The 25,653-nt window shown below is 42.0% G+C and overlaps 1 protein-coding gene across 2 annotated transcripts in view; it reads right to left on the bottom strand.

The window, feature by feature from the left end:
• The window catches only part of RPS6KA2 (ribosomal protein S6 kinase A2), a gene marked incomplete at both ends in the record, with an annotated part of 314,704 nt that overhangs the window by 103,034 nt on the left and 186,017 nt on the right, over positions 1-25,653 (bottom strand). For both annotated transcript variants that reach the window (XM_081998201.1, XM_081998202.1), the window contains one exon: positions 1,185-1,301. In XM_081998201.1, the coding sequence (XP_081854327.1) occupies positions 1,185-1,301 (117 nt within the window). The remainder of the gene's footprint in view (positions 1-1,184; positions 1,302-25,653) is intronic.

Raw genomic sequence — 25,653 nt, forward strand, 5'->3', positions numbered from 1 at the left:
AGGCTGGGAAATATTTTTTTAAAACCCCACAAAATAATATACTTAAAATGATAACGAATTCCATGTCTGGTTTAAATTAAGCTCACTGTTCCAAAGGTTTTAAAGTCTTATTTACTTAAACCATGGCAAGAATTTAAGACTGAATTAACTCCTCCTCCTTACTCTCCATCTTTCCTTCTTACTCTCATTTCCAACTGACACATCCTGCTGAAGAAGAATTGTCTTTGGGATTAAGCAAAGCCTTGGACATAAGATAAAAATATTGTTTCTCCATAACTTAGCTTATGGTCACATAGGGTAGGATTTTTTTTAATACAAATGCTTTATATATATAAAAAATATATACATCTATACACACATATATTCAGCAATGAATTGAATGAGGAAACAGGTCTCTGTAGGCATCAATACTGAAGTGAAAATGAAAATAGTTTGCCTCTGTTAGTTAACTAATTAGTAGTTAATGAAAGCTTGCAGCTCTAAAGTGCTTTGCATCCAAGACTTGGAAAGCAGTTGTTCTCACAAAACGATGGAGGCAACTAGCAGGGTGAATGGCGGGGAAGCTGAAGCCCTGAGAAGACAAGCCCAACACCACCGTGGAAGCTGGCAGGAGCCCTGCAGTGGGAACCTGGAAGGGTTGATGCCTCCTCCCATGATCTTGCCACAACGATTGCTCTCTTCAGCACTGGGATACGACTCCAGGATCCTCTCGGCAAAGCACAGGGGCTGCTGGGTGTAAGCTAAAGAGCAGCCTGGGACTGTGAAATGTGCTTGGGATCCCATCTCTACTCAGCAAGAACTGGGTAGCTAACTTCTTTACGCCTTTACACGTCCCTGTTTCCATCCTCCAACTAAGCAGCAGTACTGCACTCACCTCCCTGGTGGGTAGGTCAGAAAGAGGGAAGGGGGGATGTCTAATTTATAAACAGCGATGCTTACTGATGCTCCCTCGTGCTTATTAGTCCACGTCCAGAGACATAAGCAGTATTGCCTAAACTGCTTTATAAACAGGAACCCAGCTAAAAGACAAAATGTTAAAATGAAGGCAGGAGGAGTTTGGGTTTGCTTATCTGCTTTTGCAGTATAGTTTATATATGGACAATGGTACCAGCGTAAATGAACTCAGACAAAGGACATGACATTTTCAGTGTTGCTCTAGGTGATTAGATAGCATTAAAAATTACCTTTCCATATGAACCTTGTCCTAATACTTTCAGCAGCTCAAACTGAGAAGGATCTGCTTTTTCAAAACCTTCCTTCACATGATGACTGATGTCTATTTCCTTCACGATACCTTCTTCCTGCAAAGGAAACAACAAAAAACAAAATCCCCGTATCAGAGCTGCTATCCTAAGGAAACATATTGTTTATTAAAATCTATGTAATTAACATCTGTGATGCTACAATCGTGTATGAAATTTTGAAAACAGAAACAAATGCTTGTCCAAATATTCCACGTGCCTGTTACTGGCTGGGGAGGGTAATGTCGGGACATCCAGGCCTGCTGCTTCTGTTTGTTGAGCCTCAACCTATGACTAGATAAAGACAGAATATGCAAGCTGAAGCACAGATATACACTGCAGAACTCGGTGGGCCCCTCACAGACCTGGCTAACAGAGTGGCACGTACCTGCATTGGTACTATATAGGTTCTGGCATGCTTCTGCCCACGTGCTTGCTCATTTTGCCTCAAAGCATCATTTAAATCCATCTCAAAATGTGAAGCTCCCTTAGTCTCAAGCAGCAATTTTTCAGCAATAAAGAAAACGGATTGCTAAAAGTATCTCTCCCTATTTACCTCAAAGAATAGAAAGTTACTACCGCTAACCTTCTAAATAGATAACAGATTAACGATTTAGATGTGAAAATGGGGTGGTGGTGGAAGGAAGAACGACACATGCTTCTTTACTTGCAGGAATTAGCTTTAAACACTTTGGATTTTCTACATTCTTTTGTTAAAATACTTCCACTGCATACTCTTCAAAGACACCAGTTGAACTAGGACTTGTATCTGTGACGTGGCATTTGGTTTAGTTGTTTGTTTTATGTTATTATGGCATGTTCCTCTAAAAAGAGAGCAACGGGGTCATGTGAGACCCAGAGGGACTACACAGAGTTTGCAGCAACCCAGAAAGTCATTGGGCTGAAAAGAAACCTGGAAGAAAGGACCTGTTCTTCAAGGACACAGTGGTGAAGGAAGATAATATTTACATGTCTTTTTATTTCTGTACTGTTTTGTATACCTAAATTTGAGGGTTTTTTTTTAATTCAAACTACTTGTTACAACTTCTCTACAACTAAAATATGGATTTCATGGACAAAACCTTTTTGTTTCATCTCCCAGGACTAAGGGAATTGCTTACTACAGAGTCGGTTTGAATATTTTTGCACCCAACAGAAATAATTGGAATCTCATAAACATTATTTTTAAATGCCATTTTGCTGCAATTGTTTTTTCCCCAAGACAGTATCTTGATAACACATGAAGTGTAATATTTGTTTCCTATTCTTAAAAACTAATGTGGGGAAAATAGAAATAACATCCTAAAATGAAAATGCATTCACATAAACATTTGACCAAACCACATTCATTTACTAAACAAGAATAAATTTGATTCCCTTCTCCTCCAGAAAAATTACTATCACTTTCTACCAGCTGTAATTCATCTGATGCACAGCTAGCATTACCCACATTGCTCTCTATACTGTAGCTCCAACCCTCCTCTTCCCTACCCTGCCTCCTTACACTGATGTGCTTTGGAACAAGAACTATATCCTCTTCTTGGTTTGGAAAGCTTCCTCTACTTTGTGCATGCTACTAGAATCATGGAAAATAATCATCATCTGACAGCAACTCATTTTTCTGATCCTAATTCCTAAGGTTTGCCTGAAAGGAAATGCTTGAAACCAATGACCAGTTTTCACAGAGAGACTTAAGGGTTTTCTAAGCACATAACTGCCAGGATCTCTCCCCTTCTGGCTTTAATTGCCGTGGGAGGCAGAGTATCTTTCTGATATTAAAAAAAATATTTTTTTTCAATTTTTCAATGTGACAAATAATAGTAAGCTGATACAAATTCGATACACTGTATTAGCTGTTCCCTAAGGAAACCAGGAATAACCTACACGCTGTAATCAAAGGCTCCACGAAGTTCTGAAGTGATGAGCTTTCATTCTGAGGGACATGCACCTCTATGTAAACTGCCTGCAGCTGAGAGACCCGCGCACCGCTAAGAACGTTATTTCAAGCTTAGCCCGCCCTGCCGCAGCACAGCTTACCTAGGTGAAGTATGTGGACTGCAGGGCTCACCACCCGTCTTCTTCAGCAGTTACTAAGGCTAAAAATGCCTCCCCATGGAGCCCGGCTCCTGCCCTGGATCACCCCTTAACCCCCACACCAGACCCCGTACGCTTGGCCGTCTGCTCTCCGTTGAGCACAGGCAGGGTTTGGGAGGATTGGCGTCCACATGCCGGTCTCGGCGCGTTGTGCCCCCCGACGACTACCCTATGACGGGAAAAACGCGCGGCATTTTCTCACGTCAGTGCAGCTTGAGGGCACACACTCGCCGCTTGGCGATTCTGCCCATCTCTGTTTTTGCACCGAAGCGCAGCACAGCGAGTGCCGCCCGATGGAACCAGGTGAAGCATGAGGTGGATACAAATTCTGCAATATATTTGGGAGACAAAGCTCTGCAAAAAAAGAAACTAACACAAACTTTACGTACAGCAGGCATCTTCCTCAGATTTACTTCTCCTCTGAGCTGACACCTCGATCTAAAAAACTGTGGATGAGATCTACTGCCTTAAGGAAACAGAAAAACCCTTTTTAATTTGCTTAGGTTGTATTTCAGCTTGAACCATGGAGTCATTTCAGCTACATTTGCAAGTTTAAATAATGAGTGAGTTTCAATGTATCCTTTCATATTAGTCATCAAAGTCACAGACCTACAACCGTAAGCATATCTCTCACTGTATTATTAAATTTAATCAACCTCTGGCAGTGATAAGGCCACACCTCGAATCCTGTGTTCAGTTTTGGGCCCCTCACTACAAGAAGGATGCTGAGGTGCTGGCGTGTTTCCAGAGAAGGGCAACGAAGCTGGTGAAGGGTCTGGAGCACAAGTCTTATGAGGAGCGGCTGAGGGAACTGGGGTTGTTCAGTCTGGAGAAGAGGAGGCTGAGGGGAGACCTTATCGCTCTCTGCAACTACCTGAAAGGGGGTTGTGGGTGTTGGTCTCTTCTCTCAAGTAACTAGCGATAGAATGAGAGGAAATAGCCTCAAGTTGCGCCAGGGGAGGTTTAGATGGGATATTAGGAAAAATTTCTTCACCAAGAGGGTGGTCAAGCATTGGAACAGGCTGCCCAGGGAGGTGGTGGAGTCACCATCTCTGGAAGTGTTCAAAAAATGTGTGGATGTGGCGCTTCAGGACATGGCTTAGGGGGCACGGTGGTGTTGGGTTAACAGTTGGACTTGATGATCTCGAAGGTCCTTTCCAACCTTAACAATTCTGTGATTCTCTTTAGGTTCATGAAACATGTTCACTTACAGGAATATATTGGAAGTATTAAAGTGATGGTAATTCAGCTTGCTGGAAGAATGCTTAAAAAATTCTAGCATTCCCAGAAAACAGCATAATTAATTCATAACCTGAAATAAAAACAGCACTCTAATTACATGCATCTCTAATTAAAATCTCAAAAAAAGATTATTTAAAAAGAATAGGACCAAATACAAGGCCTAGCAGTGTTTATCAAAGAAGCACAGATTTTCAAGATGGAAAAAACCTATCAGATTATGTGACTTCATAGAAATAGAAAAACATTCGTTAGAAGGGCTTCTGAGGGTCACCTAGTCCAACACTCCTGCCCAAAACATCATCAACACTTGATCAGGCCAGCTGGTTTTTGTCCACTGTGGTTCTCAGTGTCTCAAAAAATGAGACTTGAGCCACTTCCTGCGAAAGATTTGCCTAGCTCAGAAATGCTCACAGCCATGTTGAGCTGCCTGCTCCATGGATCCTTAGGAGGAAGCAGGATATTTTTCTAGGAAGGTAGGATTTCCTGTGGTCTCCTCACTAGAAAGAGGCAGCAAAGCGGCGTTGAAGAAAAGCATGCCAGAGAGCTCTTTTTTCACTGGTCGTCACTACAGTGGTATTTCTTGTGAGCTGTCCAAGAGGCAGAGAGTATTTTAGCTGCTATGGCAAATCCACTTCTCCCTCCAGCAAAAGGCCAAACTATCAGTACTTGAGACTGAAGATGGACACAGGCCCTTAAAGGAAATATACGCTGATGTGTTTGCACACATGCATCCATTTCCCTTGCATGTATTTCTATATCCTTATTATTTTGCTGCATGAATTCTGGAATGACTTCTGTTTGTTTGCTTTACCTTACTGGAAAAAACAACTCAACCCACCAGTTTTGCGGTTCCCTTTTAACATTCTTTCTTACTTGGTATTTTCCCCTACCATTTATGTCTTTTGAAGTCTTTCTGCATTAAGCTAATATGGAATGTGGCATAATTTTTCTCAGGTACTGACAATCAGAGTGAAACCCAAACTAATAGTGCACAAGCATTGTGGGCAGATCTCCCAGCTAATTTTGCTCTGAGTTGCATCTTAGGGACTTCTTTAACATGGATTTTTTTTTTTCTTCCCACTGTTCCAACAAGTGCAGCATATCTGCATTAGGAACTTGTATAACAACAACAAAACTGAGGCAAGAGGTTCACAACACAGATGAAACCTGGACTTCTATGCACACTGAAGAAGTGGTTTTAATGGAGAGGATTTCACTCTGGAAAAAACAATGAGCCAGCCTCCAAAATGGTTTTGATCAGTGAAGTCGGTGGAGTCAAAAATGAACGTTCCACAGTTTAGTCTTGCAACAGCTGTGCACAGCAGCCCAGGCTCTTGCTCCCTGCTGACTTGTCCCGACACTGCATTAGCAGGAATGCCTGACTTGATGGAAGCTTAGTCTTTTGCAAACTTTTCTAAATATTTATGTTTGCACAAAAAGCATCATCTTGTGACACAAGTGAGATGGATGTGCTTGGCGGCTTGAAGAAAGCACATGGTAGAGCAGCACAGACTGGGGCGGGGGGGGCAATGAACTGGGATACATGATGAAAGAGGAATGGAGAGTGCTTCTCTGTGCTAATACAAGAAAGACCTATTCAGGGCCTGATTCTATATTGCATTATTCACTTAAAGGCTTTCCCCCAAGCCCCCCAAGTTGGCAGAAGGTTTGCACACACAAGTAACCCTGTATTTGAATGGAAAGGCCATTTTGAACTCCTTTCCTTTGGGACATAGGAGAACAGAGCCTCTGTTCTTGCCCTGTGACTGCGGATGGCACAGACACATCTGTTTTGGTGCTTCCCGGAGGCAGCTGCTCCCTGTAGCACTGATCTCATTTCCAAGATTTCCTCATGCAGATCTTGGAGAAAGAGATGCACTAATGCTCGGTAGCTGCCAGAGAGCAACGACAGAAAACTCTTCTAAATGCAGCAAGACTTCCCGACTCACTGTCACGTGTCTGGGTACTGACTTAGGAACGGGGTACAAAAAGTCATGCAAAAGGGCAGGCCTTCCTGGAGAGTAGCTCTTTTCTCTCCAGCTCCACAGCCTCTCAGCAAGCATTAGGGAAAGCATGCTTCCTAAAAACTGAGAGGTTTAACCCCTATCGGAGCCTCATTTGGCTCCTCCCCAACAGGTTTCTGAAGGAGCAGAGCTAAGGTCATCTTCAAATCGAGAGACCACCTTAACTATGCCCGGTGTAGTTCAACCACATGCAAAACCTTTCCTCACTAAGACTTCATGAAACAGCCTGAAAGATCTGTAAAGGGGGTCATTCCAGAAGCAGCTACTGTTAGCGATGGACAATTTTATGCAACTGTACCACATGGGAAAAAGTTATGGTGCTAATGTAAGATGATTATTGTTTTGCAAAATCAGTAGGACAGGATTCTTATTTTTATACCTTGCTTGGCCACCTCCCCACTAGCACAGGATCAAGACTGCCATGCATGTATGGCCCTAAGGAAGGGCAAGCTCCTTTTTCAAATAAAAATATCTGCAGCTTTGATGTGCAAGTTCTCCAGTCTTCACGTAAGTCAGATAAGTTGGGCTTTCATGCTTTAGGGATTGAGGTCAATGAAGAAATAAATGAAAACGTGGCAAGATTAAATAAGAAATAATGGTAACAATAAATTCTCTTTAGAGTTGTTTGAGAGAATCGTTATCCATCTATAGCATATGCTTGAGATACAGAATTTATTTTGCTACCAGTCTTGCCATTTGCCAGGTTACCACCTAATATAAACCCAAGTCGTAACTATTTCACTTTCAAGTATCACAGGCAACACAACATTCCAAAATAATAGAGTTCATTAGGAAAACATGTTTAAAACTCTGATATGGGAATAGTTAGGACAGGATATATCTGATAAAGATGAGGCCTCTGTTTCACAAGTTCTAATCTGGTTCAACCCATAGGAGAATAATTTTTGTCAAGACATAATAGGCTATTCAAATGCTGCCTAGTACAGGAAATAAATTGCTGGCCTGTGTTCAGTTCTTTGAGGACAAGTATGCACATTTAAAAAAAAATATGTATAGGAGCATTTTCATTAGCCTCTTTCCAAGCCTGTCTCCAGTACCAGGAGTAAAATTTGAAAAAGAAATCTTCCATTTTTAATAGTTTTTAATCCAAGTTCTGGCTTCTGTTATGGTCTGGATAGATGTAAACTGAGCAATACCGTAAATGGGTCTGGTTGTTTTGTCTTCTACTGTCAAGTTAACATTTGCTTTAGCAACAATGGATTAGACCTACTGAACCCTTAGAGAAGTATTTGGAACTCACAGTGAATTCACTGGACTTTGTGCCAGGTCTGTATTTGGCCTTCAAGCATAAGATCACTTACCTTCTCCAAAGGTCATATAGAGTTAATACACAATACTTTTAGAGAAGTTGGGATTTCTTTCCCAGACCTTTCACAAATGTGAACGTAAAGTGTTATCTTGCATATGGAACTCCACCAAGCAGGTCAAAACCTAATGGAAAACAAAAAACTTACAGGAATTTCTGTGGAGTGCAACACTATCAGTCCCTGTTAAACCCAGCAGACCTTTTTCCAAAGAGAAAAACTGTTAAACTCTCTTCAGCACCCCTCTCCAGCTCTAACTTTTTATCCTACAATTTTTTCTTTCTTCTCCCTAGCACATGTCTCTGTAGTTGAGGTTCAGTTGAAATCAAACAAACTAAATGTGAAGAGAGGAACCACAGAGAGCAAAAGCAGCAGATACAATCTACTGGATAAACTGATGAAGTCCCTGCATTGGAGCTTTGAGTATTTGGGAGATTTGGGTTCAATCTTTTGTGCCACTGGATTTCCTATGTATCTTTGATGAATCGCTTGGGGCTGGACTCAGCTAAATAAATTTACAGTGCAGGAGACAATGTTTTGAACTAATCGCCTAGCCTTACTTTGCAGTCAATAGAAAGAGGCAGATGCTTCATGATTAAAAGAGACAGATGAAGCCACATCCTAAAAGTGCACGTTTCTCTCTGCTGACTCTGAAGAAAGCCTAACATAACTTGTTGGGATGGGGGCTTTTGCAATTGCGTGACACGAATTCATGTTTGTGGTAACATGTTGACAAACACTTAAATAAAGAAGCATTTTGGTCAGATTTTTAATGGCATTACAAGAGAGATGTTTGCAGACATGTGCCCTGGAAATTTTAACAGAACTTGTATTAAAATTAAATGTTTTTCAAAGGAACTTAGATACTTGAAACATCCAGGCACTTAAAAAATACTTTAAGTTGTTGGGAGTAATCCAGGTATCAGGATTTTGCAGCTCTGGTAAATTAGGCATCATTGCTACATCCTCCCCTACCTGAAAAATAGGGATAGTTTCTTTTTATTATCTTGTGAGAGTACTGTGAGAATTAACACAGCAAAAAAATGTGAAATCATCTCATACTGCAGTAACAGATAGACAAACCATCTGAAATGTATCCAGTAATACATAATTCAGATAGCCTAAAACTGGATTCTCCTTTAGCTCAGATCAAGACATCTTGGTCTTGAAGACAGGTGCTCTTTATCTGATGACTGTAGTATCTTTGCAGACTCAGTTCCTGACTAGGACAAATATATACAATACAATGACTGAAGATGGATGAGGAGAACCATCTTCCTATTCAAAGTGAAGATACACATGAAGTAGAGGGAGATGCCAATTCTTGATATAACTTCCAATTCTGGACTCAAATCATTAGCCAGGGTAACTAATTTTTGTATTAATTCTCGTGCAAACTGCAGAAGTTTATGTGGAGTGGTGAGTAGAAAGAGCTCATAAAAAACCCTATTGAAACAAGGGGTTAAAAAAAGCAGAACAAAAGCAGAACCATCTGGTCACAAAAAAATACACACAGTTGGCCAGCCTTACTCATACAGCAGTGCTCTACAAATACTCGAATAACATTTGTGAACTTTAACAGAAACAGTCTCAAAGTGAGTCACACCATTAAAGGACAAAAAACTCAGCTATATTGCTCTAAGCTACAATAAATAAAAGCAGGAACAGTTTCATCAGCACCCTACTTGGCATGGTTTACAGGTGGGCCTTTGGCCTTTACATCTCAGAAGGGTTGTAAGGTCCACTACCGATTGTTTCTGCTGGTGAATAGGCAAAAGAAGAACACTTGCTGTTCATTCACCAAGGAACCGACTGCAAAGTAAGTCTGGATTCAGTGCCAGAATTGTTGTTACTCCTAGAAGGATAAGTATTCTTGTTTCCTTAGGATGATACTATATCACCACTAAACAGGGTTATGAAGACTATATGCAATAGTAGGCGAATGTATACATCACTGCATTAAAAATTTTTCACTTTATAAAGAAGGCTTTCATGTTTTACCCTCAACTACAGCTCAAGTCCTGCTCCCAGGTCAGTAACGTGCCCTGTGTGCTCTGGTCTGAACCGCTCGTGAACTCTCTGTGAGGAGCTTGGGTGGCGCCAGCCGGAGAAGCTCCCGGGGTGCCACCACCTCCCACCACTGCAGCCCGCTCACCAGGGCTGCCTGGCTGCTGCCACAGCGCACCAGCCCTCACGAGGAAGCCCTAATGACAGTCCCAATGTGATGGCAACCCATGGTTCGTCCGCTTCTGTTACAGGGTATAGGTAACCCCCATATGCCTCTGTCTCCCCGCTTTCCTGCTTTTTGCATCTGTAGAATGCAAGTGAGGCCATCTTCCTTTTTCATGGGGCCACTGGAGTATAAGGGCACTGGAAAGACTATGAAACGCTCAGATACTATGACATTAGGCTCAGATAAGAATGAAAACAGACAAAAAGGCCTCCAGTTCCCTTATTGCTGTACTCAGCTGCTTCACAGGCTAGGAAAAAAAAAAAAAGTGCCTGGTGTTTTACGAGTACATTTGAGTGTGAAATAAAAACTCCAGCTGCACTAGGAAGATAAAATACTTAAGCACAACATATTTGCAACCTTTTCCTCACATGATCCAAATAAAAACACTGCTCACCATAGCAGTGTAAACAGCACGACAGCACAGTAAGTAGAAAATACTGTAACAAAGCCCTGGTGCATTTGCACGGTTATTTAAAAGAACCGAACCATCTTTAGTATTCATTTTAAAGGAAAAATATCAGGTTTCATCTTGAAATGTGAGGTGGAGTGGACAAAAGGCTGTAATAAGAGATAATCATGTTGCTGAAGTGTTGGATTAGTCAGTTTAGGAAAAATACCAGTCTGCTGCTCACAAATCACCTGTAGGGTTTGGTAATTATCATTTTCTCTCCGAGAGGAATACTAGTCTGTTGGCACATTTTGCATCCTTCCATTAAGTAAATTAAGCACCAGCTAAGGGTTCAAACAGCTTGTACTTCCCAAACTGGTATACCGTTACTTTTATGTTAGGAAAAAACATATTGTAACGAGGTTTGGTATCTCAGTAGCATTTTACAGGCAGAGTATTAATAGGGAAATGGACTAATGTTGAGCTTAATCGGGCACAGAGAAGATAGCAAGAGAGAAATTCTATAGAGAAAATATGGCAATATTCAGCAACAATGTGGACAGAGGAATAAGACGTGAAGGGCAGAGAGAAAAGGGGGTATCAAAAATGACACCAGACTTACAGGACAAGGGCAACTGCGGTTTGTGCCTGTGCCAACAGAGAAGTAACCTGAAAGAAGACTGGGAGAAAATTGTTTTGACTTTGCAAACTATCGTAAGTGTAGGATTAAACAACCTGAAATGCAACTTTTGTCCCTTTTATGCAATTTACGTCCGTTTTTTAAGCTTAATCTCATTTACATACCTAGTCATCTGCCTGGGCTGAGGAGAGAGCGCGCACGTGTGCATGTGCATACTGGGGTGATCCGATGGGGAAGCTGGGGAGCAGCCCTGGTACGCTCAGAACTGCTCCCAAAAGAGAGGGTGAGAAGGCGATGGGGACCAGGCTTTGCCGCACAGCTAGCTAAGGGCTCTGGGGGTCCAGCCTTACCCAGTAACTCTGCTGGGCTGCCAAAACACAAACAGATGCTGTGGATCTAGGCTCTTATTTATGTAGGCTCTGGCTTTAATTCTTTCACTTATACAAAAAGAGCAGAAAGAAAATTAAAAAAAAAAAAAAAAAGTTGCACAAAGTACCTGACAATACCTCATCTCATGCTGGGCTCCAGTTTCATGGACAAATATTTAAGAAGGGATACTAGAACTGCATATTTATCTCTTCAGCTGTGTACTTTTATTATGTTCGTGGCTAAGACCCAGGTCATTATTTGCACAAGTAAGTATTCCAGTGCCTAAGGACTGTTACCACGCACAAGTACCCGTCTAAACAGATTTTCTGCAGTCTACTGGAAATCTGGCCCAGGAGAAGGCCCAATACATTTTGTGGTTTTGTGAACTACCAAGAAGCTTCTAGTTTAGTTCATGTCCCTCAAAGATTCACACAGTGGATCTCCAAGGAACGAGTTGCTAACTGATTGTCACGCATCTTCTTTTCTGTGAAGGCAAAAATTATTTACAATTACAACATTATACAGTACTAAACAAAAGCGTGTATTATGTATATACACCGCACTGAAAAGATGGGTATGTTTGGAATGAGAAGAAACAAAACACAGAAAATCCATCTGGATGCAAAGAAACACCTTTGCAACACTGTTTGGAAGACTCCCTCATTTCAAAGAAGTCAAACTGCTGCACCAGTCTTGCCCTTTTGCAGAGACTTCCAACGTATAATGTATAACGAAAGTGCTTGTCTGGTAAGTTTGATGGCTCTCAGCTGATTAGGATCTTGATGAGCTTATCATTACAACTTCCCAGCTGCAAAAATCAAAAGCTTTGCATATAACATTGTAATGCCAAATTCCTAAATACCACCAGACAAGTTGTTAAAATTTTAATTATTATTTATAAAACAACTACATATATGTGTGGGAAAGAGCCATTAAATGAATACGGTCAAATACAGAAATGGATCAACAACAGTTCAGCCAAAGCTGATCCAGCCTACCAAAGTCTGGAAGGATTTCCAGAGTAGGATTCATCCAAACATACGTCTCTCTCTGATGTAGCTGTCTAAAATTGTGCACAGCTTACAGAGAAATGGGTGCTTTTAGGCTTTAATTTGTGTCGGACAAAAGCAGGCCTCCAAAACAGGACTTAGTAATGTGCCCCCTTCTCTCTACTGACTGTAAAGGAAGGCTACGCTGAGGAGTTCAGATACAGATTAATTCTCCCTTCCCACATCCCTTAATGATTCCTTTAGCATCGGATGGAGCATATGAGCTTTTCAAAAGATGTGCACTGCATTATACTGGGTATTTCCAGGCCAGCCTTTGATCGAGCCACGTTTTTTTACTACGGATTTTCTACAGTCTCCAACAGACAATGTGAGATGCTCCCATCATTTCATCTTTCTGACTTGATGTATACTTGTACCAACTACTGCAACATCCTTCTGCAGGGATATTCTTATCCTGCCTGGCTCCTGCCATGATCTGCCACGACGAATCAAAGAAATCAAGGCTCTTCCCGGACATGAAACTGGAAGCAAAACCACAATGCTGTGTCTGGCGTCATGCCAAACTTTCACACTGGGGGAAGCTTCAACAAATATGAGAAAAACACCAGTTTCTTCAGTCTCTTAATTCAGAATACATTTTACTCTTTAGCACAATCCTTGCAGTGTTTGACCCATTAGATCCCCCCAACATCAGTTAGAAGACCCCCAAGACAACTTAAAACTGAGCCCAGTCACAGTGCTCACCACCACGTGCCTGCAGACTGCAAGATGTGGCTTTGAGCTGCCCTGCAGCTTTTTTTACTCTGTCGCAGCCATGTAAGGGGATGTTTACATCAAGTGCTCTTGGTTCTCATCTTCAGCCACTTTATTCACAAAAGCTCTATTGAAAGCAAAGGTACATGATGACGAAGGAAGGCAGTGGAAAGGAGCTCTTTTTGTTTAATCCATTTCTGTGCAGAAGCCTCCGGGATTTTAAAGTATTGAGGATACCAATTTTAGAGCAAATTCACTGCCTGACCTTCCATTCTACAAGTTTGGGTTTTTTTAATGTATATGCAAACACGCAGAAGGTCAAACTGAGATTACCAAGTTCCTGCCAGGTATTTTTCATTGATCTGTGGCTATTTCAACATTTTCCTGTTTTGGCTGAAAACTGTTATAACAAATCCACATGGAATCTTAACAGGCAGAGGGTCTTTTAAAAAATAAAAGATGATCCAAATGGCTTTACTGAAAATTATGATTAGCCTATACTCATACACATTTTCCTGACAACATACAGCACGTCTTCAGGGTGAAATAATGACACAAGGAGATTTACTGTGAAACTCAGTGGTTCTGTGTGTAAGCAGCAAACCCAGAGCCCTGATCTATTCAGGCCTGCCAGCCCTGGCAGATATCTAGAACAGTCTCATTCTGGCCCAGTAAGGCAATCCAATCCCCAAGGACCAGTGGACTCTACAGTCCTCTCTGCCGCACGCTGTAAACGGACAAGGTGGAGAGAGAAGACCAACCTGTACCTACTGTCCAACCAGGCAGACAGATTTGCTAAATGATTACAGAAATACACCTACAGAAAGAGCAGAGCTCAGAGAAAGATCTTCATTATCTTTGAGCAATCAACAGAAAGGTGCATAGTGCAACTTCATGGCCTCTCCCCATAAGTGTATCCCCAATGAGCTGGAGGAGTTAAAGGCTACTGTATAGAAAAATGTGCAAGATTGTTCCAATACCCAGAGCAGCCACAAAGCTGTTTGGGACTCCTGAAAGAGGCTAACCTTCCATTCAGAGAAAACTGAATTGGCACAGACTAACAGAGTTCTTCCTGTTCCACTTTTAACGTTCATTTCAAATATATCTTCAGTTAGTAACCTGAACAAAGACACATAAACAGCAAAACAGAATCATAAATAGTTTGGGTTGGAAGGGACTTTAAAAGGCCATCTAGTCCAACCCCCTGCAATGAACAGGGACAGCTTCAACAGACCAGGTTCCACAGAGCCCCATCCAACGTGACCTTGAACACTTTCAGGGATGGGGCATCTATCACACCTCTGGGCAACCTGTGCCAGTATTTCACCACCCTTCCTTAGATGTAGTTGATATCTGCCCTCTTCCAGTTTAAAACCGTTATCCCTTGTCCTATCACTACAGGCCCTGCTAAAAAGTCTCTCCCCATCTTTCTTATAAGTCCCCTTTAAAGTACTGGAAGGCCACAATAAGGTCTCTTCTGGAGCCTTTTCTTCTCCAGGCTGAACACCCCCAACTCTCTCAGCCTGTCCTCACAGGAGGGGTGTTCCATCCCTCTGATCATTTTTGTGGCCCTCCTTTGGACCCACTCCAACAGCTCCATGTCTTTCCTGTGCTGAGGGCTCTAGAGCTGGATGCAGGACTCCAGGTGGGGTCTCACCAGAGCGGAGTAGAGGGGTGTCTTGACCTGCTGGCCACACTTCTTGGAAGCCTGGGATACAGCTGGCCTCTGGGCTGCGAGCACACATTGCTGGCTCACGTCCATACAATGCCACACTTCACGTGCATAATCCAATTTTTTAATATCAAGCTAATAAAAGTGCTTTTTGATGCTCTATATGGTGGACCCCATCACACTGACAGTCGAAATCACCAGTTGGTTCTACCAGGCTGCAATGCCAGTGAAATCCTTAATGCAGGTGAGAGCCAAAGTTCTGAAGAAGAAACTGATACAACAGTATAATCACCGAGATTTTTTTTTTGCCACATAGAAGATCAGAAGCCCACTTGAACTCAGTAATCACGTACAAAACACAGGATGCCAAGCAACAGCTACTCCTGTTCCTCTACAGATAAGGTATTTATTGTGCTCCTCAGTGAATCTTGGGCAATTATGTCTGCCGTTGACTATAGCTTTTATACTGAGTCTTATCTTATAAGCCTAGCCAACTAACCGTATCTGCACTGCTTGTTACTATATTAATGCTTTAGAAATAATAGCATAAAGACAACTGAATGGTAAGTGAAGTAATTCAATCAGTAACAACAGGAAGCTAAAATTAACATTATGGACAAAGGAAAACTAGGCAATACAATCAGAAGATGACAAGTGAAAGCCAAAGAGGAAAGCTGAAACCACACAAAAGTTTTACTTCAAAGAAGTGTTTAATCAAACACACAAGTCCAGTGCTCATGTCTCTTCCCCATTTGCCCTGTCATAAACAATAAGCAATGCCACAGTTTTTCCAAAAAGCCACGGGAGGTAAAGTTTCTGTAATTTAAGCCAATACTGTAAGGAAAAACATCTTTTAATGTAAAACACAGTGAAAAGCTGATTATGAATTTGCCACAAATTTTGCATTGTTTATATTCCTAAAGTTATTTACATTTAAAACTGTTCTTTTTCATTGCTGACTACACAGCAGGGTTCCACTGTACCAAAGCAGAGTTCCAGTTTGCTTTGTTAAATGCTCAATTTTCTCAAAAACATTATTTTTGGACTGTATTTTTTCTGATTGGTTTTCAATGTTCGAAACGTATCTCTACCCACAAAGGCTGCATAAATTGACATCTGCTATCCTTGAACTTTATCCAGACCTTGTAACTGAAACTTTTTGTACGGGGCAATATCAAAATCTTTAGTACTCGTAAAACTCCTTATGCTTGTGAAGATACACATGGATATCACCAGTGAGTTTGCATCAAGCTATGTATGTTACTGGATCCATCTGAAAAGTAAAGTCACGTAAGAATTACAGCCCTACACAGCTGCAATATCTAAACTTTCAGTTACAAGTAGTAAGTAAAGCTGAGTAACATACAACATTGCTGTGTAAATAGTCTTCATTTGGAGGTAAGAGTAAAGAGAAGTAAAAATTCACATCAGCTTCACATTTCTGTAACTACTTCTATGCCAACAAGCTGTAACTGTATGTTTTAAGGACACTGAAGGTTCATTAGGTGCATTTATAACTAAGATTCCTGGAACTGCAGAGAGCAGAAGAGCAATCCAATCCATTTTTCTCACAGTTAAGGGTACTGAAAATAGAGCCAGCCTTTTGTACACAGGCTGCAAGTTGACTCAGGGCTATGTATACCAAGCACCATTATAGGAAATGCATGATATTATTTCCAACTATTAACAAAACAAAAAAAAGGTATATGTATACATGTATATACTGGGTTCAATCTGGAGCAAAATCAGAAGAAAATTATTTTTATTTTTTATTAAAGTTCATCTAAAGACCTAAGGAGTCCATCAAATACTAAACAGTGCCTGTCAGCCAAGTTAGTTTCTGAACGCCTCTCCCCCAGTAGTCACCAATGAAGGCACATAATCCCTTGCAGTATTTTCTTCACCAACAAACAAGCAAACCAGGTTTCTCCTCACCCTACCTCAAAACATCCCGACTTCCTTCCAGTTATCTCATCTCAAAAATTTGGGTCGTAAGCTGCGCCTGGGAGAGCAGCAGGGCTGGGATGGGCTGGGGCCGGGGTGGGATGCAGCTGCAGGTCCCGAGGAGCCGCACCAGCATCGTAACAGGCACGACGGGGAGATGAGCGGAGCAGCTGCCCATCGGCAGCTCCCCGACCCCGGAGAGGCATCGCCTCAAATAGGTCTCCAGTTGCTCTGTGCTGGGGAAGTTGTAACCAGTCTCTTAAATCCCAATTTGAAACCAATCTGCAGGTGAGTGAGGTTGCAGCTCACATAATGTATAACACCCCGGAGAAGTGGCATTAATGAAAGGAGCCGGGACGTGTTGTGACTGCGGTCAGCTCTGGGAGAGACGTAAGGCAAAACCACAGGGGACGTTCCAGCAGCACGGCCTCAAAGCGATGATGGAAGGGTTTGGGTTGTGAAAAGTCACGCTAAAGGGAGCTGACACAATCTCCCACCCGTCGCAGCCACACAACTGTTCAACACTGCAGGGTAATCCCTTGGCTATTATAAATGCCACAGAAATCCTGAGCAAAGGCAACGAACAGGTTTGTAACCCGTGTGAACGCTGCAGACAGGTACCAGGGGAGCTCTCAGACTTGGTCTCGCAACCACCTCCCAGCCCACGCTGGGACCTGGGGAAAACAAGCAACGTTGCTGGTCTAAACTGGGGCTGCTCTCCACCTTCTAACCTGCACACGGAAACTGCAAGCCCTAAACCAAGCCTGTTATAATGTCTACCTACACTAATTAGCCAATTACGCGAGACGCGCATCAAACCTAAATTGTATTATGGATAAAGTCAGGAGCAATAAACCTAATCACAACATGAAGGATTCAGGTTAGAACTCAGGAAAATCCTTCCCTAGCAAGGGCAGAGAAACACCAGAACAGATGCCCTTTGACGTGTAATCAGTCTGTATCCTACCTCCCTCCAACTCCTCTTTTTTGTTTTATCCTATCTGATATTACACTCTTTTTTTGTGTTTTTCAAGTGCCCACAGTGTGCGCACATGGCTGTAAATATGATGCTATTAACAAATGGTGGCTATTACGAGATTTATAGCAGATATTCAGGATCCACCTTACAAATATAGGGCCCAGATCTAATAAACCCCCCTCACTTTATTAATAGGCGTAATTCCAATTTACGTTTTTAGCTCTATTACCAGCAATATAAGTAGGTATTTGAGAAGAAACTGCTCTTGTAATAGTTTTGCAGGATCAGGCCCTAAAAACAGAGGATGCAAATGGTGAACACAAGATGCACACCGACTGAAAACAACTCTCACTTTCCATGGTGGCAGAATGCCAGTTAGTTAGAGCCTGCTGATGATGGTACAAGAGGAGGAACTGTCATGCATATGTGCCAAATTTACTCATTTAAAAAGTGAATTGGGCATCACCATCAGTTGCAGCTAATCAACAAAATCAGATAAGTGGGGCAACAAATTATGCCCCTTTTACTCAACTAGCACTGTCATCTCCTTTGTAAACCGGGAGAGTTTCTAAATCTGTTTTCGGTACGTTTGAAGCAGTAAAAGTAGATGGAAACATCCTGTTAACAAATTACTGGCTCAATACAAAGACCATCAAAGGACTTTCTACAGACTTTAGATCAGGATCAAAACATATAAACAACATCACTCTATGAAGGAAAGTCAAGGATGAAGAGCAGATTCATCACTTGGGTTTTAAAAGTTATTTGAGAAAAGAATAAATTATTAGATCGTGATTGTGGATTTCCAACAGTGTGACCACACTATATTGATGAAGGCATAAAGGTTTGAAGAATTAGGCCTTTGTTTTACTTGCTGCTTGGCTACATCAGTCTAGACAACAACCAGATAATGCTGTATTATTTCACTTCTTGTTGTAAAAAGGAGTAGAAGGAAAACCCAGAATTCCACCAGCTTATCTCCCTTCAGAATGAAAATCTCCTCTGAAAAAGATAAATACCACTGATTCTTTTTGTATTCAGAAGGTGGCATCTGGACCCTATCTGGGTCCTATCCACCATCTGGACTTATGGTGTGAACATCTGCAGGGGGGAATTCCCAGTGCTCCTGATACACCATCCCGGACAGAAGGGCTCCAGCAGCATTTATATTTTAGCACTCAGTGCAGAACAGCTCAGTTCCAGAATATAATGCTACACAAAGAACAACCATAAACAAACTGGATTAAAAATAATCCCTGGAAGTGGCCTAGGTATTTAAAGAAACTTGAAACTTTTCCTAAAGTGATACAGGTCTGAACACATGATCAATTAAAAAAACCCCACAACCCAGATATATAGAAAATGGCTACAAAAATCTAGGTTTTCATCCAGATTTGAAAGCTCCTTGCACAGGATGCCAGCAGCCATTGCAGTCTCTACAAAAATCTTTCTAGAATATAAAGCTTTACCAAATCCAGTAATTCAAAACTAATTCAACTGAAAGCCAAATGAGAAGCTTCACAGTTCACCTGATTTACAAAAGACTCAGAACCTTTAGTAATCCAGTTAAAATTATTTTCCAAACAAAACTACTTCAATACAGAAGGTGAATATACAACCTTTGCTTATAAACGCATAAGGTAACTGCCTGAGGAACAGCCCAGCACTGCATTAGTACTGCAGTGGCCCTTCCTTTTTGCTTTCCCTCTCTATGAGGGGGAGATGAAATTCTCTTCAGAGTTTCTGCTGCCACTGAAAAACATTTCAACAATCCAAATACAAGATTTACTCCACTGACCACTAATGCCAAAGGCCCAAAACCCACTTACTCTGAAAGAAGATGAGTTTTGCAATTTGTAGATGCATCTATACAGCGATGAAAAATTGATGGTTTCCTTTTGACTGTCATAGAAAGGGCTGCTTTGTACATTTCTTTCCTCGGGGAACCCATTGCTATAATTTTCCATTGGAGAGTTTCTGTATTCCTGCATTGCTAAAGTGACTGCAATGCTGACCTAATTTAGGTCATCAAAAACCTAGGATTAATCACGTCTAAAAACAAACAAAAAAATTGTTACATAAATTCATTTGGTTCATTATCTGTAACCATTTCTGTGAAATACTATGCTGCATTCTTCAAAATGTTAAAACACCCAGGCTGTAACTGCTGCATTTTTTTCATCTACAACAAATAAGAAAAGAGTAATCTACATTTCATTTTTTGGTATTGTTATTATCAACAGTATATGCACTGTGAACGTCATCCACTGTAGGATGTCAAAATAATAACAGAAACATTAATCTAGTCTAAGAAAACTCCACAAGTTGCGTAAGTATTAACCTTGGATGCTGTGAGGTTAAGCTGCTTGCCTATGGTCACAGAGTAAATTTGACAGGACCAGGAATAAAGCACAAATTTCCTAATTCCCCAGCCCTATCACAAGACAACAGTGATGTAATTGCTAAGTTTTAAGTTAATGGTCATATTTCTAAATCTCCAGAGTTTGTAACAGCAGGTATTAACGTTTTACTCCAGGTTCAAAAGTACAAAGTACACTAAAAGCTGTTTTTAGTTTAATGGAAATGAAATGGCCCATCTCAAAACACCGTGCTGTTTAGAGCATGCTAATGCTTACCGAGCTGTATGGAAATGTTAGGTACGCGGCTCTCGGGTCCGATTACTCACCTCACCAGAGCCGGCAATGCAATGCTCGGATCGGCTCGCACAGGGCTGCCTGGGATGTTTCCATACAGCTCCTCTTTATACAAGGCAGGCGTAACTCTGACCCTGCCTCTGCAGGCACAGCTCCCTTGAAATGCCACAAGAGGTCAAGTCCCATTAGCTTTTACAGATCTTCACCGTACGCTCACCAGGTGGGATAAGTACCAAATGCGTGTTGGCGGCGGGTTACCTACCCTGAACTCAAAGGATATTCTGGTTTCCAAAAGATCAAACAGCAGCTCGTTAGAGGAACTTGTGGAATCACAGAATCTTTTGGTTGAAAGGGACCTTTTAAGATCATTTAGTCCAACTCCCCTGCAGTGAGCAGGGACAGCTTCAACGAGACCAGGTTGCTCACAGCCCCATCCAACCTGGCCTTGAATGTTTCCAGGGATGGGGCATCTACCACCTCTCTGGGCAACCTGCTCCAGTGTTCCACCACTCTCATTGTGAGAAAATTCTTCCTTATATCTAGTCGAAATCTACCCTCTTTTAGTTTAAAACCATTACCCCTTGTCCTATCGCAAATAGGAGTCAACTGCCTGTTCCCCGGTCCCATTTCTGTTGATACAAGTGTGTGCCCAACACAGCTCTGCAGAGGAACCCCAAATTCTCCTTTTTCAGAGGTCCCAAGAGCCCCGAAATGTAGACAGCCAAGGTGAGCTGCAGGTATCCACCCTTTGGAAATTCATCAGGTCACAGAAGAAGCATGGAGAAGCACACATGCTTTAGACCACCATACAGGTGGACAATCCTTTCTGTGTCCAGAAACTACCACCAGTACTCACCCAAGAACAAAGTCTGCCCTTCCAGAAAGTTTTGCACACGCAAAATACAATTTCAAAATTTATTTTTAGTTTTACTGTCGTCATTCATTGTGCCTTCATCTCTCTTGCTAACTGACTGTCCCTTCCTCACCCTTTTATTAAAACTTTTCCCCTGACTTGCATGTTTATGGGTCTTTCAAATCTTACTGGTCCTAGCCATTTTGTGGGTTAAGCAACATCTGCTCAGATAATTAGAAGAGATTAAAAAGTCAGAGAACAGTAATTACCTGCAGACATTCTGAAAATGGCCACCTCCTCAAATCCAACAGACAGAGCCATCAACTACAGTAATCCTACAGGTAGACAGTATTTGCATAGGAAGAGTATTTTAGTCTTATCAGTAGAACCCACAGTGAAATAGGTTTCTTTATTTCCAAAAATGTCAGTTCCAGTTTTCAGGAAACAAACAGTAAAATTGGTGCTTGCAAAGTCACTGAATGTAGATTGTGTCATGCTTCCAGTGATTAACCAATTCTAGAATAAAGGAATATTTAGCATGAGGGAAAGAAAACCAAAAACATTTAGCCAGTAACAGCTTCAGCTCTCACTGACAATCAACTCTTCATGAACTTCTTGGACTACTTGCATGTACAATAGCATACATGTGTTTGATATCAAAGCCAGAGGCATCCAGTTATCCCAGTTACTTAGATAATGCTAAAATAAAGACATACTTCCTTGAAGAATTTCAGCTCAACTGTAATGCAAGAACACTTTTTAACCTCTAATAGACTTCATCTTGTTTTGTTTTTAATTTGAAGAATCTACTTATTGGAAAGAATATTGTACTCAACTAAGAATCTGCTGGAAATTTTATTTACCTATCTTGGACTTTGTTACAAAGTTCACTTGATCTGCATATAGAAAACTAGAACTAGATTTTTTTTTAATTGAGCATGTTTTGAGAACAGTTTTTGAGCTGGGGTTTTACAATAGATCTTTCAAAGATGCTGTAAAAAGTCATTTTCCCTAATTTTTTAAAATTCTATTTTAATCTCATTTTTTTAAACTCACCTTCAAACTAAGACACTGCTTTTCAAAAACATTGCAAGACAAAAACTGAAAAATTATATACAAAAAGCATGCTATAGTTTTCAAGGAAAAAATGTGGGCAAGTGTTTATAAAATGAAAGCAACTTTTGAAAATTGTTATAAATGTTATGCCTTGGTGACTTAAAAAAAAAAAATCCCCTAGTTAAATTAAAAAGGTCTGCATGGAAAATAATTTTGGCTAGGTAGCTGTAATTTAAATTAGGTATTGTAGCAGTAAACGTACCAGAGTAAGAGGAGGAGACGTGGGTAAGACTGAGATAGAAGGCACACACGCACACATATACACAAAATCTTCTAGGACTCTTGTTACCTCAAATTACATAATTTCATAGCACTTCTCTCTACATGGGGAACAGTCACAGGACAGAACATTTAATTCCCAAATTAGAAAAATAATCCTGGAACAAACCATTTGCCCTGCCAGAGACCAGACTGGTCACGCTGCTGGAGACACCTGAGGTCTCACGGTGTCATCTGGGTGGTGCCAGTGACTAAACTCTTGTCCTAGGAACCTAAACTCTTGTCCTGTGCAACCTTCTGTGCAGCCTCCTACCAGGTGAGGAAAGCCCTGCAGCCAGGGAGACAGGCACCTTGCGCAGATTTTAACACGGGAAATCCGAAAGACCTCAGTAAATTTCAAATTCTTGGAAACATTTGTGACAGCAGCCTGGACATGCAGACGCGCCTATTTAAAATAAATGAAATACACTGACCACAATGTGACACACTTCTTTCGAGAGTCGCTGCACTCATAAACTCATATACAGGGGTTTTCCCACAGAACTGATGTGGGGTTAACAGCCATTGCAGAAAATACAGGCTCTCTCCTCTCTCCCCAGGACTGAACGTGAGAGCATGGAACAGATTCAGAGCCTTCTCGTCCCCAGATGAATAAGCCAGTTGGAGCTGTGGAATGACTGCCTGGGATGGTGGGACCGTGCTCTGCTCCCTTGTCTTCAGTCAAGCAGAACATCCCTTTCTGAGCTGTTTGCTCCCCCTTGGGCAGGGGCAAGACCTGCTAGCACAGCAGAGACGCAGACCACGGATCAAAAAAAGCTAAGTGAACTGTAAAGGGCAAATACGTACAAGGGGTGTCATCTGGCAACAATATAAGGAAAAAAAGCATTAAGTGGCTTATATAAACCAGTGCCATAAAACCCCTGTATAGAGGCAGCTAAGGGCACCATCTCTCCCAGCCTGAGGTGCCGCTGGCTGAGCACTGCGAAAAGAACAAAATTAAGGTTACACAATGCCTCGCATCAGGCCCAAAATAAATAAAGTCAGGACTTGCATTTTGACAGCGACATGAAGCGAAGAAAGCTTGTGCTGCTGGGTAAAGCCCCTGAGCTCCTCACCATTGTCATGGCGAACTGGGGCGGGTGGGAGATGAGCAGTAGCCGCCTTGGCCACAGAAGCCCCAGGAGGCACAGGCTCTGCTGGGACACACACGGACCTCCCACCCCCTGTCCCCTCTAGCCAGATCTCAAGAGGCAGGTCCTCAAAGGTCCAGCTTACCGCATAGGTTCACCACAATAAGAAGAGTCCAGCACTGACAGGGAATCAATGCCTGAACTGAAGCCAGCTGATGTTAATCAATATTCAGTCAGCCCATTGTAGCACTCTCTGCAGCGATTAAAATCTCTGTCTCTGATCACCACCACCACCTTCTTCTGGTTCTGCAGCTGGAGGTAAACCTGCACTGTCCCTGACTTTTAAGGATTACAGAAACCAAAGATGAACACGTTCATTCATTTCACACATCCAATATTTTCCAAACAATCCTAAAGACTGAGGAGATGGCAAGCAGATGTTCTGCTGCTTATGCTGACCACAACATCCAGTGACCACAGTTATCCTGTTGACTTTGCAACATAGAGCTGCTCAGCCTTAGCAATTGGTGCCACTTACTGCCCCAAGGGTTGTGTGCTACGGGCGCGTGGCCATGGAGGAAAATACCAAAGAAACTCACATATATGGAGGTGCTTCGAAAAACAGGCAAAAAGCAATTCACAGAATTCACCAACCATTGAAACCACTGAACGAAATTACTTCTAAACATACTTCTTTCTTGTTTAATTTGCTCCTTCAAGTAAGTCGGCTGGCCATGTGCAGTCTGTGCTGGGGAGCTCGTGGTTTAGTGGGTGCTGTTGGCCTTGCTGCTCCACTTTAGCAACCAAACCTCCCCTCCTGTTACAGTACAGCCATGAAGAAGAGCTTTCAACTCCCAAAGCACTGTTGTTCCCCTTTCTCCCTCAACCCAGCATAACTCCGGTTCCAGATGATTAAGCTGTCAATCAGCAGAGCTGTGGGAATACTGCCATTTTCAGAAGCACCCACAATGGCTTTCCCAGGGAAAACTCCATCTTCCAAAACTGATGCAAAGGCCAGCCCCAAATGTACCTATGGTACATTCCGCAGTGGAAGTCTTCAATTCTCAGTCACAGTCAACATGTGGTTCAGATACCTCTAAGAAAAGGGGAAAGTTAGGCAACTTTGTTATAGGAAGGAATCTGGCACAACACTGGTTTCTACGCAGTAGAGGTCCTGAAGTATTGAGCTTTTTATTTTTCCTATGAGAAATATAATGTGCAGAAAATAATATACAAGCATATAGCAAGGCATAACACACACCTGAAGAATATTATTTTCTACATTTTGCTACAAGTACAGTTACACAAAGTTCACAATGCTGTAATCCTTCTCCAAGCGACAGAAGAGTCAAAGAGGAGAGGTGCTGTGCTGGACCTGGTTCTCACCAACAAGGAGGGGCTGGTGGGGAATGTGAAGCTCAAGGGCAGCCTTGGCTGCAGTGATGATGAAACAGTAGAGTTCAAGATCCTTAGGGCAGCAAGGAGGGCGCACAGCAAGCTCACTACCCTGGACTTTAGGAGAGCAGACTTTGGCCTCTTCGGGGATCTGCTTGGTAGAGTACCATGGGATAAAGCCCTGGAGGCAAGAGGGGCCCAAGAAAGCTTGTTAATGTTTAGGGATCACCTCCTCCAAGCTCAGGAGCGATGCATCCCAGCAAAGAGGAAGTCAGGCAAAAACGTCACAAGGCCTGTATGGATGAACAAGGAGCTCCTAGACAAACTCAAGCACAAAAAGAAGCCTACAGAGGGTGGAAGCAAGGACAGGTG

This window comes from Phaethon aethereus (assembly GCF_964289735.1).
Source record: "Phaethon aethereus genome assembly, chromosome: 3".
Classification (NCBI taxonomy): Eukaryota; Metazoa; Chordata; class Aves; order Phaethontiformes; family Phaethontidae; genus Phaethon; species Phaethon aethereus.